Source organism: Lepisosteus platostomus, chromosome 13 (genome assembly GCF_059453375.1).
Source record: "Lepisosteus platostomus isolate fLepPlt1 chromosome 13, fLepPlt1.hap1, whole genome shotgun sequence".
Taxonomy (NCBI): domain Eukaryota; kingdom Metazoa; phylum Chordata; class Actinopteri; order Semionotiformes; family Lepisosteidae; genus Lepisosteus; species Lepisosteus platostomus.
The window spans coordinates 32,556,187-32,570,978 of record NC_142623.1 but is presented as its reverse complement, the minus strand read 5'-3'; the positions used below and the strand labels follow the sequence as shown (position 1 = coordinate 32,570,978).

The 14,792-nt window shown below is 54.6% G+C and overlaps 1 protein-coding gene and 1 long non-coding RNA gene across 4 annotated transcripts in view; one reads left to right on the top strand and one right to left on the bottom strand.

Moving 5' to 3' along the window:
* Positions 1-14,500, bottom strand: part of LOC148650432 (A-type potassium channel modulatory protein KCNIP1) — a 47,392-nt gene extending 32,892 nt beyond the window's left edge. For all 3 annotated transcript variants that reach the window (XR_015926127.1, XR_015926128.1, XM_088604232.1), the window contains exon 1: positions 13,835-14,500. Coding sequence is in view for 1 of the 3 variants with exons in the window: in XM_088604232.1 (XP_088460358.1) it covers positions 13,835-13,922 (88 nt within the window). In the remaining 2 variants the exon portion in view is untranslated. The remainder of the gene's footprint in view (positions 1-13,834) is intronic.
* LOC148650433 (uncharacterized) lies at positions 3,237-7,421 on the top strand. The gene is made up of 2 exons (XR_015926129.1): positions 3,237-3,425; positions 6,912-7,421. It is a non-coding gene; the product is annotated as an uncharacterized LOC148650433 (long non-coding RNA).
* Positions 14,501-14,792: the final 292 nt, after the last annotated feature.

The window sequence follows — 14,792 nt, the reverse complement described above, 5'->3', positions numbered from 1 at the left end:
CACCCCGACAGACTGACTGACACCCCGACAGACCGACTGACACACACGCTGACACCCCGACAGACCGACTGGCACACAGGCTGACAGACTAACACCCCGACAGACCGACTGGCACACAGGCTGACAGACTGACACACAGGCTGACAGACTGACACCCCGACAGACCGACTGGCACACAGGCTGACAGACACTTCGACAGACCGACTGACACACAGGCAGACAGACTGACTGACACACAGGCAGACAGACTGACTGACACACAGGCAGACAGTGGTGAACTGGTCTCCATTCTGGAAGCTGTGCTCCCCGTGGAATTGAGAACACCACCCCTATCTCCTCCTGTGTGACTGGGAAAACCCCACCAGGACCTCGTGAGCTACTGGTCTTCAGCTGCCCTGCCCCTGTAGGCCCCTCAGTGACAGTATGCCTTTAGCAAGTTCACCCCAGATTCAGCATCTTATGTGTCTGCTACCATCTCGTAAACTATTTACTCCGGCTTTTACTGTTGAGAGACTGCTGCAAGACATGGAGTGTTATTTTAAGCTCCCCATGCAATATCCTTTCCTGCCTCCCTCTTGGTAATTGTAATGTCTTTTTTCAGCTGAGCCTCTCTCCACCTCTGAGCCCTGAGACGCACAGCCTGTGCTCAGCTCTCCTCTTTCTCTTGCCTTTACTTATCCATCAGTCCAGCTGTTTCCCTGGATGTGAACTTCACTGGCTCAGGGCTGAAACTGGGCTGAGCCCTTAGCACCCCATTTCTGAACCACCCTTCTTCCACGGACCTGGTCTCCTCCCCCAGTATCCTTCTTCCACAGTCTGCTTCCCTGAAGTTACAAACCCTGGTTCCACTCTGGCTGTATACATCAAGAGCTTCCACATTAACATGGGCACAACTCCCCCGTGTTTCCCCACACCTGATCGTGTGATTCTCTCCTGGATGTTTGAAAAGGCCAGGTCTACAGGCAGGACTCACGTTGACAGCATGACACTCCGTCCCCTTATTCCCCACAGCGGGCCCACTTTCTGTCTGGGAAGTTGAAGTCGCCCATTGACGTCACGTCACCTTGGCTAGACACCCAGCCCGGCCTGTTCATACAGGAGCTTGTGCCCACGTCTGAGAGAAGTGGTCTGTAACAGGTGTTGGTGTCTGCCACTAGTCTCTGTTGTCTCTCCATCCTGGACTTTAATGACTTGGATGATATTTAATGTTAAAGATGAGAAGGTGCCTCTAAAACCAGCAGAAAGCCAGGACTTGAGGCCAGTGTCACACTGGAGACCTGTAGGGGGACTGTACTGTACCAGGGAACAGAGTGTCACACTGGAGACCCGCAGGGGGACTGTACTGTACTGTACCGGGGAACAGGCTGTCACACTGGAGACCTGTAGGGGGACTGCACTGTACTGTACCAGGGAACAGAGTGTCACACTGGAGACCTGCAGGGGGACTGTACTGTACTGTACCAGGGAACAGAGTGTCACACTGGAGACCTGCAGGGGGACTGGACTGTACCGGGGAACAGAGTGTCACACTGGAGACCTGCAGGGGGACTGTACTGTACTGTACCGGGGAACAGAGTGTCACACTGGAGACCTGCAGGGGGACTGTACTGTACCAGGGAACAGGCTGTCACACTGGAGACCTGTAGGGGGACTGGACTGTACTGTACCAGGGAACAGAGTGTCACACTGGAGACCTGCAGGGGGACTGTACTGTACCAGGGAACAGAGTGTCACACTGGAGACCTGCAGGGGGACTGGACTGTACCAGGGAACAGAGTGTCACACTGGAGACCTGCAGGGGGACTGGACTGTACCGGGGAACAGAGTGTCACACTGGAGACCTGCAGGGGGACTGTACTGTACCAGGGAACAGAGTGTCACACTGGAGACCTGCAGGGGGACTGGACTGTACCAGGGAACAGAGTGTCACACTGGAGACCTGCAGGGGGACTGTACTGTACCGGGGAACAGGCTGTCACACTGGAGACCTGCAGGGGGACTGGACTGTACCAGGGAACAGAGTGTCACACTGGAGACCTGCAGGGTGACTGTACTGTACCAGGAAACAGAGTGTCACACTGGAGACCTGCAGGGGGACTGGACTGTACCAGGGAACAGAGTGTCACACTGGAGACCTGCAGGGGGACTGGACTGTACCAGGGAACAGAGTGTCACACTGGAGACCTGCAGGGGGACTGGACTGTACTGTACCAGGGAACAGAGTGTCACACTGGAGACCTGCAGGGGGACTGGACTGTACCAGGGAACAGAGTGTCACACTGGAGACCTGCAGGGGATCTGGACTGTACCGGGGAACAGAGTGTCACACTGGAGACCTGCAGGGGGACTGGACTGTACCAGGGAACAGAGTGTCACACTGGAGACCTGCAGGGGGACTGGACTGTACCGGGGAACAGGCTGTCACACTGGAGACCTGCAGGGGGACTGGACTGTACCAGGAAACAGAGTGTCACACTGGAGACCTGCAGGGGGACTGCACTGTACTGTACCGGGGAACAGAGTGTCACACTGGAGACCTGCAGGGGGACTGGACTGTACCAGGGAACAGAGTGTCACACTGGAGACCTGCAGGGGGACTGGACTGTACCAGGGAACAGAGTGTCACACTGGAGACCTGCAGGGGGACTGGACTGTACTGTACCAGGGAACAGAGTGTCACACTGGAGACCTGCAGGGGGACTGGACTGTACCGGGGAACAGAGTGTCACACTGGAGACCTGCAGGGGGACTGGACTGTACTGTACCAGGGAACAGAGTGTCACACTGGAGACCTGCAGGGGGACTGCACTGTACCAGGAAACAGAGTGTCACACTGGAGACCTGCAGGGGGACTGGACTGTACCAGGGAACAGAGTGTCACACTGGAGACCTGCAGGGGATCTGGACTGTACCGGGGAACAGAGTGTCACACTGGAGACCTGCAGGGGGACTGGACTGTACCAGGGAACAGAGTGTCACACTGGAGACCTGCAGGGGGACTGTACTGTACCAGGGAACAGAGTGTCACACTGGAGACCTGCAGGGGGACTGCACTGTACCAGGGAACAGAGTGTCACACTGGAGACCTGTAGGGGGACTGGACTGTACCAGGGAACAGAGTGTCACACTGGAGACCTGTAGGGGGACTGGACTGTACCAGGGAACAGAGTGTCACACTGGAGACCTGCAGGGGGACTGTACTGTACTGTACTTGGGAACAGGCTGTCACACTGGAGACCTGCAGGGGGACTGGACTGTACCGGGGAACAGGCTGTCAGCTGCAACCTTCATATGGATTTATAAAGAAAGAGTAAGGAAATGAGAGAGGGATAGAAAACAGTAAAAGAGAGGGAGGAAAGGATGAATTACAGTGAGAAAGAGGACTGGAGAGAAAAAAATGGAAGACGAGATGAATGAGCGAGAATGTGAGTACGGTAAAGTGAATATAAATATTTGTATTTTTCATCTTATTTATACCATCTCCATCATCTGTTTAAATCACATAATGCGGACGTCCACCTGAACCCTCCAAAGGTAAACAGAGGGTCGGGAGAAGGAGGCAGGCTGAGGCGCGCTGCGCAATTTCATGCAGCGAAACAGACATCCGTTGCCAAGGCAACTGCCATTGTAATTGTAACCGGGGCAACGCTTCGCCGTCCCACACACGCGCGCAGCTGGAGTCGCGGCTCCCCCGTGTGGAGCCGTGTGGGAACTGGGCTCTCCGCTCGGAGATCACACCACCAGGCTCCCTCCCCGCTCCTCGCACGCCTCACCAGCGCGTCGTTACCTAGTCCGAGTAGGGAGCTGCGTCAGCATGCGTAGGCTGCAAAGGGACGAGGAACGGTTTATTCCAGGCGGAAAGGAGATGAAAAGCACGGAATAAACCTTTACTTGCTTCCTTCATGGTTACTTAACCGAAATGATCCCTTCCAGAAGTAGCCCCCTCCTTTCCTCACAGCTCTAAGAATCGGTAACCAGTTGTAAACAGTTCCAGCCCCTTGCATTTCTACTTCCTACTTCCTAGCCCCGGTTAACATTCTAGCTGCTGCCCCTGTTCCAGCCTCCGGGAACTGTGAGGTCATGTGTTATGTCATTTTCTGGGTCGATGTTATGTCATCTCTTAGGTCATCTGTTATGTCATTTGTCACGCGAGGAAAACGCACAAATAAGCATTTCATTGTCTTTAGATACCTATGACAATAAACCTGAACTTAAAGTGTATTGAATACTATTCTTCGAAGGCGATGCCTCGTCCCCCAAGCTCCGTGGGCAGCCTCGTGCTCGTCTCTGTTGACTGCCGGTCACGGCGCATGTCTCTGCCAGGTCCCGGCGGGTCTGCGCGCTGGGGGTCGTGTCTGCAGCTCTCCGACTCCGGTCTCAGCGACCAGGCGTTACAGCAGATTCGGACCAGGCCCGTGTACACACACAGCACACTCACGACCACACAAAATAGTCATCTTATTAACGGACACGTTCGTCTACAAAGGGAGGATTTCACTCTGAGAAATCCGACTCGGCTTACAGAAAACCCTGAGCTCTTGTGGACAAGCGCTGTTAATTCTCGTTCTGACCAGTAGAGGGCAGCACAGGCCCGTGTTTCACTCCACGACATCAGCCCCCGAGATCATCTCCTCCTCGTGCCTTTCCCGCATTGTTCAAAAGACTATCAAAGTGCAAAACTCAACACAAACACCACACGGACTTCAATATTCTGTATACAAAATACAGGCCTCTTACAGACCAGCAGGGGGCTCGTGAAGGCTGAGCACATGGACAGCAATCACTGTCCACACAAGGAGACCTTATTCTACTAAGATTCTTCACTGTACAGTACGTACAGAACAAACACCAACTCTAAACCATCGCCTTGAATCCCATTATATACCATCCGTCCGGTTTCTAAATACGTTATCCAACACAGTGAAGCAAGAGCCTATCCCAAGCAGGAAACAGACAAGGCAGAGACCATCCAGTCATCACAAGGCAGGCAGGCACACACACTCACAGCAGGGCCAGTTCTCCCAGAAGCCAATTAACCCACCAGCATGTCTTTGTGTGGGTTTCCTCCCTCAGTCCAAACACAGGGAGAACATACAAACTCCACACAGACAGCCCCAGGGCCTCACTCCTGTGATGCAGCACTGATATCCACTGCGCCATCAGGAGCGATTGCTGCATCACAGCTCAGCAGGCAGAGGGCAGTGGGAGCCCATCACTACCGACCCAGACACCACAGCCCATCACTACCGACGAGACACCACAGCCCGTCACTACCGACAGACACTACAGCCCATCACTACCGACCTTGACACCACAGCCTGTCACTACCGACGAGACACCACAGCCCATCACCACCGACCCAGACACCACAGCCCATCACTACCGACGAGACACCACAGCCCGTCACTACCGACAGACACTACAGCCCATCACTACCGACCTTGACACCACAGCCTGTCACTACCGACAGACACTACAGCCCATCACTACCGACCTTGACACCACAGCCTGTCACTACCGACGAGACACCACAGCCCATCACCACCGACAGACACTACAGCCCATCACTACCGACGAGACACCACAGCCCGTCACTACCGACGAGACACCACAGCCCGTCACTACCGACGAGACACCACAGCCCATCACCACCGACAGACACTACAGCCCGTCACCACCGACGAGACACCACAGCCCATCACCACCGACGAGACACCACAGCCCGTCACCACCGACGAGACACCACAGCCCATCACCACCGATGAGACACCACAGCCCATCACTACCGATGAGACACCACAGCCTGTCACTACCGACGAGACACCACAGCCCATCACCACCGACCCAGACACCACAGCCCGTCACCACCGACGAGACACCACAGCCCGTCACCACCGACCCAGACACCACAGCCCATCACCACCGACGAGACACCACAGCCCGTCACTACCGACCCAGACACCACAGCCCGTCACCACCGACCCAGACACCACAGCCTGTCACAACCTGTCACTACCGACCCAGACACCACAGCCCGTCACTACCGACGAGACACCACAGCCCATCACCACCGATGAGACACCACAGCCCATCACTACCGACGAGACACCACAGCCCGTCACCACCGACCCAGACACCACAGCCCGTCACCACCGACCCAGACACCACAGCCCATCACTACCAACGAGACACCACAGCCCATCACCACCGATGAGACACCACAGCCCATCACTACCGACGAGACACCACAGCCCGTCACCACCGACGAGACACCACAGCCCATCACCACCGACGAGACACCACAGCCCATCACTACCGACCCAGACACCACAGCCCGTCACTACTGACAGACACTACAGCCCATCACTACCAACAGAGACACTACAGTCTGTTACTACTGACCCAGACACCACAGCCCATCACTACCGACAGAGACACTACAGTCTTTTACTACTGACCGAGACACCGCAGCCTGTTACTAGTGCCTGTGAGTTACCACAGCCTGATATACTAACTCTGGAGCCAGCTGAGACCTCCTGCCGGAGTGAGGATGGATACACCTGTCTTTATTGGCTAATTAGTACTAGTCCGCTCACTCCACAGGTGAAACGTGGGTCCTTTTGATTGCCCCTAATTAGGAATGAGGTTACACCAGCAGCCCGGCGCTGTGCCACGCTCCTGCAGTTCGGGGAGAGAGTAAGTCGAGCTGTAGAGAGTGCAGACAGGGCAGGGGGAGATACTTTACTCTTGTGCTTTAACACCAGCCGCCAGCCCGCAGTCCTTTACCCTGTTGTTAGCGCCTTGAGGAAATAAAACAAACTTGCCAGTGTTTTGTTTGGGATGGCACGTGGCTGGTGAATGACATGTCACAGTGAAGTTTGCATTTTGTCTCCCTCGTGCTCCTGGCTAAGTCTGAGGTCTCCGCGGTAACACGCTCAGGACCTCCCTGTCGAAGGGCGCCGGGGGACCCCGGGGAAGGGACAAACGGTTTGGGAGGAAGAGGAACGGAGCTTGTCAGGGACGCGGCTGTTCAGGCTCCACCAGGGGATCTCAGAAGACTCGAAGGAGATTAAAAAGGACTGGAAGACATTTGAACTCAGACCTCTGGGACGGACTGTTTCTCTGGGGATGAGCAGGGGGGCGACAGGTACATCTCAGGAGCCCGGAGAGGTTCTGCTGAGGCGCCGTCTCTGGGGTACAGCCTGTGGCCCGAGGGTGGCTTTCACTACACAGGAGCCTGCTAATACTGTCTGTGAGACATCACTCTCTCCGTCTCTGCATCACAGCGTAAACACTCCTGAACGGCTCATTCTCGTCAAGGAGGAGAGAGAAAAGGGAAACTGGCGTTAAAAATATATTGGAAAACTGCAGTTACATAAGAATGAAAGGGCTGCTTTAAAAATTAAATAGCAGCTCTAAAAGTCTGTGTGTAGTCAGTCAGTTCCAATCTGTCTGGAGCTGATAGTACTCCTGCACAGCTCAGAGAGGCAGGGCCAGGGAGGAGAACACAGGGCGACAGCGAGCAGAGAGAGAGGGAGAGGAGCAGAGAGAGACAGAGTACAGAGAGGGAGCAGGGGGAGGGAGAGGAGCAGAGAGAGGAGCAGAGAGAGACAGAGTACAGAGAGGGAGCAAGGGGAGGGAGAGGAGCAGAGAGGGAGCAAGGGGAGGGAGAGGAGCAGAGAGAGGAGCAGAGAGGGAGCAAGGGGAGGGAGAGGAGAGAGGAGGGGGCAGTGAGAGGAGCAGGATGGAGGAGTGATGGGAGGGAGAGGAGAGAGGAGGGGGCAGTGAGAGGAGCAGGAAGGAGGAGTGAGGGGTGGGAGAGGAGAGAGGAGGGGGCAGTGGGAGGAGCAGGAAGGAGGAGCGAGGGGAGGGAGAGGAGAGAGGAGGTGGCAGTGGGAGGAGCAGGAAGGAGGAGCGAGGGGAGGGAGAGGAGAGAGGAGAGAGGGGTGAGGGCAGTGAGGGCAGTGGGAGGCGGAGAGGTCAGAGAGAGGAGGAGAGAGACTCTGGGAGACACAAACAGGCCTGAGAGACAATATTGTCAGTCGTGCTCCTCTGATCTCCCAGCACATTTCAGACCAGTCCAGCCTGCCAGCTCAAGGTGCTTTCCCTGGGGTCTGTCTGATGACTTTATTGTGAAGCACTAGCAGCTGTCCGCCCACAGTTTTCGATGGCAGCTATTCTGGCTTTAACAACGTAGGTGATGACTGATTCAATGGAGAATGGAGACGATATTTAAAATCACGAAAGACACTGACACAGTTAACTCACGAGAACTCCTCCTTCAGAATCAACAGCTGAACACAAACCAGTGGAAACAGGGAACAGCTTTTAAAACAGATAACTGGAGGCACTTAATGGTCGTTAAAAGTTCATTGATACCAGGATTTCATCGTAATGAAAGACGCTGACACCATCAACCCAGTGATCTTCAGAATCAACAGTGGAACACAAACCAGATTACAACAGCGGAAACTACAGGGAAGAGCGTTTAAAACTGAGCACAGGGACACTGAACACATAGCCTCCTCCTTGCTCTGACACACTGAACACACGGCCTCCTCCCTGCTCTGACACACTGAACACACGGCCTCCTCCTTGCACTGACACACTGAACACACAGCCTTCTCCCTGCTCTGACACATTGAACACACGGCCTCCTCCTTGCTTGGACACACTGAACACACAGCCTCCTCCCTGCCCTGACACACTGAACACACGGCCTCCTCCCTGCTCTGACACACTGAACACACGGCCTCCTCCCTGCTCTGACACACTGAACACACGGCCTCCTCCCTGCTCTGACACACTGAACACACGGCCTCCTCCCTGCTCTGACACACTGAACACACAGCCTCCTCCCTGCTCTGACACACTGAACACACGGCCTCCTCCCTGCTCTGACACACTGAACACTTCATACTGTATCTGCGCAGCAGTTGAGCTCTGCAGGAATCCCACACCGGCTACTCTCACTGTGTTTTTACAGAAGCCAGCAACAGACGTCAGGGAAAGTACCAGCATAACACAACTGAGACGTGCAGCTGTGTAAAATAGAAGAGCCTTCTGAAAGACTTCCTGTCTAGAAGGGCCTGAGGAAGCTCTGCTCTGCTTGTGCAGCTCCTGCGCCAGCTCACTGATCCAGAAACCTCATCCTGTCCTTTACTGATGCTTTCAGAGACGCACAATTACAGCTTCTCTTCATTCCAAAGCTCTCTCCCCTCTCTCACGAACCCAGAACCTCACTGTAACTCCCAGTGCACAGCAGTCTGATCCACTTCAGGCTTTACAGTGCTGTCAGTCACACTCCCAGTGCACAGCAGTCTGATCCACTCCAGGCTTTACAGTGCACAGCAGTCTGATCCACTCCAGGCTTTACAGTGCTGTCAGTGTGACTCCCAGTGCACAGCAGTCTGATCCACTCCAGGCTTTACAGTGCTGTCAGTCACACTCCCAGTGCACAGCAGTCTGATCCAGTCCAGGCTTTACAGTGCTGTCAGTCTCACTCCCAGTGCACAGCAGCCTGATCCACTCCAGGCTTTACAGTGCTGTCAGTCACACTCCCAGTGCACAGCAGTCTGATCCACTCCAGGCTTTACAGTGCTGTCAGTCACACTCCCAGTGCACAGCAGACTGATCCACTCCAGGCTTTACAGTGCTGTCAGTCAAGATATTGATACACAAGCCTTGCTAACATCTTAGATTTTAATGTATTTTAAATCAGTATTGATAAATCATATCATTCATTCACTGAGAGGTTTATATGGTTTATTAAATTCTGCTTATCTGCCTCTGATGCTTCTAAGTCGATGTCTTTCCTGCTGGCAAGTGGCTGAGAAAGATCTGCCAGCTAATGAACAACCTCAAGGTAGCAGAGAGCAGTCTGGAGCTGCACAGTCTCTGCAGGTGAATGTCTGACACAGACGTCTGGTCATTCCCACTGGAGCAGACTGGGGACCCAGCTGACTGGTGGGACGGGCCAGCAGCAGTCTGACGCAGCGCAGAGTGTGGACATGATCTCTTACTGGGTCATAAACACTGTGCCGAGCAGACAAAACCCTCAGACTGTAATCCGCCCTTAATTACAGAGAGTGAGCCGAACAGGCTGGAGTGATTTCTCAGCAGGAAGGTGTGTGAGGAGGGTGTGGGTGTAACTGTGTGGGTGTAGGGTGTGATGAGTGGGTGTGTGTGGAATGTGTGTGTGGCGTGTGTGGGATCTAACTCTCCCCCCCTGTACATTCCTGCAACTCTCTCAGAAACACACTGATTGATCAATTGATCGATGATTCTTTACTTGACAGAGCCCAACAGAGCGGAGTCTATGAGCAGGACGACCTGGTCAGCAGACCAGAGCCCCTGCAGCAGAGGAAGAAGGCTGGGGGGCTTCACGGACACAGAGGGGTGGCAAGATCCCAGCCTTGTGCCGAAAACTGGCGATCAAACAGTGGAATACCAACCCGAGGACACCTGTGCAAACTACAGGGAAGAGCTCTTAACAGAGAGAACGGAGGCAGTTCTTTACACTAGGAGGTGTGGGAGTGTGGAACAAGCTGGCAAGCCAGAAGAAGTGTGTTGCCCCACGGGGCTAAGAGCAAAGGCAATGTGTCTGTCCCACATTGCGGCTTGCGCAGCAGCTGGAGCTCTCAGCACGCGGAAGGAGCAAGCTGGCTGGGGAGCTGGAGAATCTTGGATTTCTGTGGTATTTCTGTCTGGAACAGCTGCTGCCAGGCTGCGGGCAGCACTCAGGGCTCCAGTCTTGTGACTGAGAGTTGCAAGTTTAAATCTGAGATGGTGGCACAGCTCCAGCACTCCTTACCAAGGCTCCTGTGCGTACCCTCACATAGCCTGCAACTGTACTTTTATTAAAAAGAAACTTTTTCTAAATAAAGTATATACACTTGCCAGCGGAAGGAAAACCTTCCATTGTTTAGTGAAAAAATGCTCAAAAAGATAACTGAGTGTGAGAGTGAGTGTGTGACAGTGTGTCAGGGAGAGTGTGTGAGAGTGTGTCAGGGAGAGTGAGAGTGTGAGTGTGTCAGGGAGAGTGTGTGACAGTGTGTCGGTGAGAGTGTGTGACAGTGTGTGACAGTGTGTCTGTGAGAATATGAGAGTGTGTGACAGGGAGAGTGTGAGAGTGTGTGTCAGGGAGAGTGTGACAGTGTGACAGTGTGTCAGGGAGAGTGTGAGAATGTGTGACAGTGTGTCGGTGAGAGTGTGTGACAGTGTGACAGTGTGTCAGGGAGAGTGTGAGAGTGTGTGACAGTGTGTGAGAGTGTGTGAGAGTGTGTCAGGGAGAGTGTGAGAGTGTGAGAGTGTGTGACAGTGTGTGAGAGTGTGTCAGGGAGAGTGTGAGAGTGTGTGACAGTGTGTCAGGGAGAGTGTGAGAGTGTGAGAGTGTGTGTCAGGGAGAGTGTGAGAGTGTGTGAGAGTGTGTCAGGGAGAGTGTGAGAGTGTGTGAGAGTGTATCAGGGAGAGTGTGAGAGTGTGTGACAGTGTGTCAGGGAGAGTGTGAGAGTGTGTGAGTGTGTCAGGGAGAGTGTGACAGTGTGAGAGTGTGTGTCAGGGAGAGTGTGAGAGTGTGTGACAGTGTGTGAGAGTGTGTGAGAGTGTGTCAGGGAGAGTGTGAGAGTGTGAGAGTGTGTGACAGTGTGTGAGAGTGTGTCAGGGAGAGTGTGAGAGTGTGTGACAGTGTGTCAGGGAGAGTGTGAGAGTGTGTGAGTGTGTCAGGGAGAGTGTGACAGTGTGAGAGTGTGTGTCAGGGAGAGTGTGAGAGTGTGAGAGTGTGTGTCAGGGAGAGTGTGAGAGTGTGTGCCAGGCAGTGAGAGATTGACACAGTTAGGGGAGAACACCCCAGCGCCCCCTTCCTTTCACAGCTGACCTGCCCTGCACTGTGACCTATCTGATGTGCCCCGGCGTCAGTCCTGAAGGACCCGAGCAGCAGCAAAGGTCACGCCGCACGAGCCCAGCGCTCATGTGAGAGACTCGTTCCCTCGGTGTGTGTGCACTTCGTTAGCATTCAACATTCCCAAAACAAGCTGAGTACAAGGGGCCACTCCGGTGGTCCTTCCATCTGCACAGCTACTGACTCATCTCATCGGATTGGTCTCTGTCACCTCCGGTTCCAGCAGATAACATGTGGGTAATAGCCAGTTTCCAGATCCCATGACTGGGGCTTTTAGTTCAGAAAACAGCATGACAGGTTCTCAGTGTAACGAGCCAGAAAACGTTAGTACTTATAACCTTTAGTGCCAATGTTTATGCATTATTCCCCTGTCTTTGATGGGATTTGGATTTGCTGGGAATTGTGGGTGTACAGAACAGACTGCCAAGCCTCATTATAGAAGCTGACAGCCTGGCTTCAGGAAACAGCTGGTCACCATGTGTCTGTGCCAAGGGTCCCAGTGTGAGGGCAGCAGGTCACTGTGTGTCTGTACAACAGGTCCAGTGTGAGGACAGCAGGTCCCTATGTGTCTATACTGCAGGTCCAGTGTGAGGACAGGAGGTCCCTGTGTGTCTATATTGGAGGTCCAGTGTGAGGACAGCGGGTCCCTGTGTGTCTATATTGCAGGTCCAGTGTGAGGACAGCAGGTCCTGTGTGTCTATATTGCAGGTCCAGTGTGAGGACAGCGGGTCCCTGTGTGTCTATATTGCAGGTCCAGTGTGAGGACAGCGGGTCCCTGTGTGTCTATATTGCAGGTCCAGTGTGAGGACAGCGGGTCCCTGTGTGTCTGTACATCAGGTCCAGTGTGAGGACAGCAGGTCCCTGTGTGTCTATATTACAGGTCCAGTGTGAGGACAGCGGGTCCCTGTGTGTCTGTACATCAGGTCCAGTGTGAGGACAGCAGGTCCCTGTGTGTCTGTACATCATGTCCAGTGTGAGGACAGCAGGTCCTGTGTGTCTGTACATCAGGTCCAGTGTGAGGACAGCAGGTCCCTGTGTGTCTGTATAACAGGGCCAGTGTGAGGACAGCAGGTCCCTGTGTGTCTGTACATCAGGTCCAGTGTGAGGACAGCAGGTCCCTGTGTGTCTGTACATCAGGTCCAGTGTGAGGACAGCAGGTCCCTGTGTGTCTGTACATCAGGTCCAGTGTGAGGACAGCAGGTCCCTGTGTGTCTGTACATCAGGGCCAGTGAGAGGGCAGCAGGTCCCTGTGTGTCTGTACATCAGGTCCAGTGTGAGGACAGCAGGTCCCTGCGTGTCTGTACATCAGGGCCAGTGAGAGGGCAGCAGGTCCCTGTGTGTCTGTACATCAGGTCCAGTGTGAGGACAGCAGGTCCCTGTGTGTCTGTACATCAGGTCCAGTGTGAGGACAGCAGGTCCCTGTGTGTCTATATTACAGGTCCAGTGTGAGGACAGCAGGTCCCTGTGTGTCTGTACATCATGTCCAGTGTGAGGACAGCAGGTCCTGTGTGTCTGTACATCAGGTCCAGTGTGAGGACAGCAGGTCCCTGTGTGTCTGTACATCAGGTCCAGTGTGAGGACAGCAGGTCCCTGTGTGTCTGTATAGCAGGGCCAGTGAGAGGGCAGCAGGCCCCCACGTGCCTGTACTGTGCACGTGCTAATCTTAGCGTTACAGCATTGCCAGCGTGCTTAGAACACAAAACACAGACACAAGCATCGCCACAGAGGGCTCTGCACCTGCTGACGGCCCTTATGCACAGCGGAACTTGCCACTGTGCATAAGTGTGCCCAGTCCCATCACTGACCTCTGCTACATCAGAGCCACAAGCCTCAGACGCTGGGAGACTAGAGAAGTCGACCCAGGAAGAAAGCAGGACCCCCTCCACATCTCCTCCCGCTGCAGCCCCCCCCGCTCAAGGTCCCAGGCAGGCTTACCTTTGCTCAGCGTGCCGGTGATGAGCCTGTGTGCGCTCTGCAGGAACTTCACCAGCCCCAGCTTGCAGCGCTTGGCACAGCCCGTCATCCCGACCCCCGGAGAAGGCGGCGGGCGGGATGGGGGCAGGCGGGTCCCAGGGGCTGGGATCCGCCGAATCCACCGGCTCCCCGTCTTCTCGGATCAACTATCCCCCCCCCCCCCCTAACCTCCCAGACGCAGACGCTCCTCGCTCCTCTCCGGGGGTGGCAGGTGGAAGACCGCAGCTCCGACAGATCCCAACTTGAGAGAAAGTTCCTCAGAATGACAGAGGGCGCGCAGCCTGGAGCTCCTGCAGGCGCAGCTGATCCGATCCCGATCCCGGAGCAGAGCAGGGGGAGAGCTGTGGTTCCCAGCGAGTGTCCGAGGAGCCCCGCTCTCTCTCTCTCTCTCTCTCTCTCTATTCACGGCTCTGTTCACTGCTCACTCCGTGCGCCGAGCCGAGAGGAAGAGCAGCAGCTGGTGTCCACTTTCAGCACCGCCGGAGAAGGACAGCTCCCCTCGGAGCTGAGCGCAGCACAGCCCTGCTCGCACTCCCTCCCTCCCTCTCGTCAGGCCAGGCAGGATCGGGACTGGGCGCAGAGGCACGACGCTCTGTCTCTCTCTCTCTCCCTCCCTCCCTCTCTCTCCCCCTCTCTCTCTCACACGCAGAGCAGCTCGATCACTTCATCAGCCCCGCTCAAGTGCCAGAAAGGCTGTTCAGAAAAGTGCTTTAAAATACATGCATTTAAAAAAAAAAAAACCAATCCCCAAGCTTAGAAATCACATGAGCGCATCTCCATGTGTTCCTTTCTTTGCTTACAGGAGGAAGCTTGTTTAAAATTCTTACTGCTGTTTTCCTTTGGCTTCTCTGTTTGTCGTCTGTGTCGAGGGTTGGAATCTCAAAGGCAGCGATGTGTTGTGTCAGTCGGTGTCGGTGTG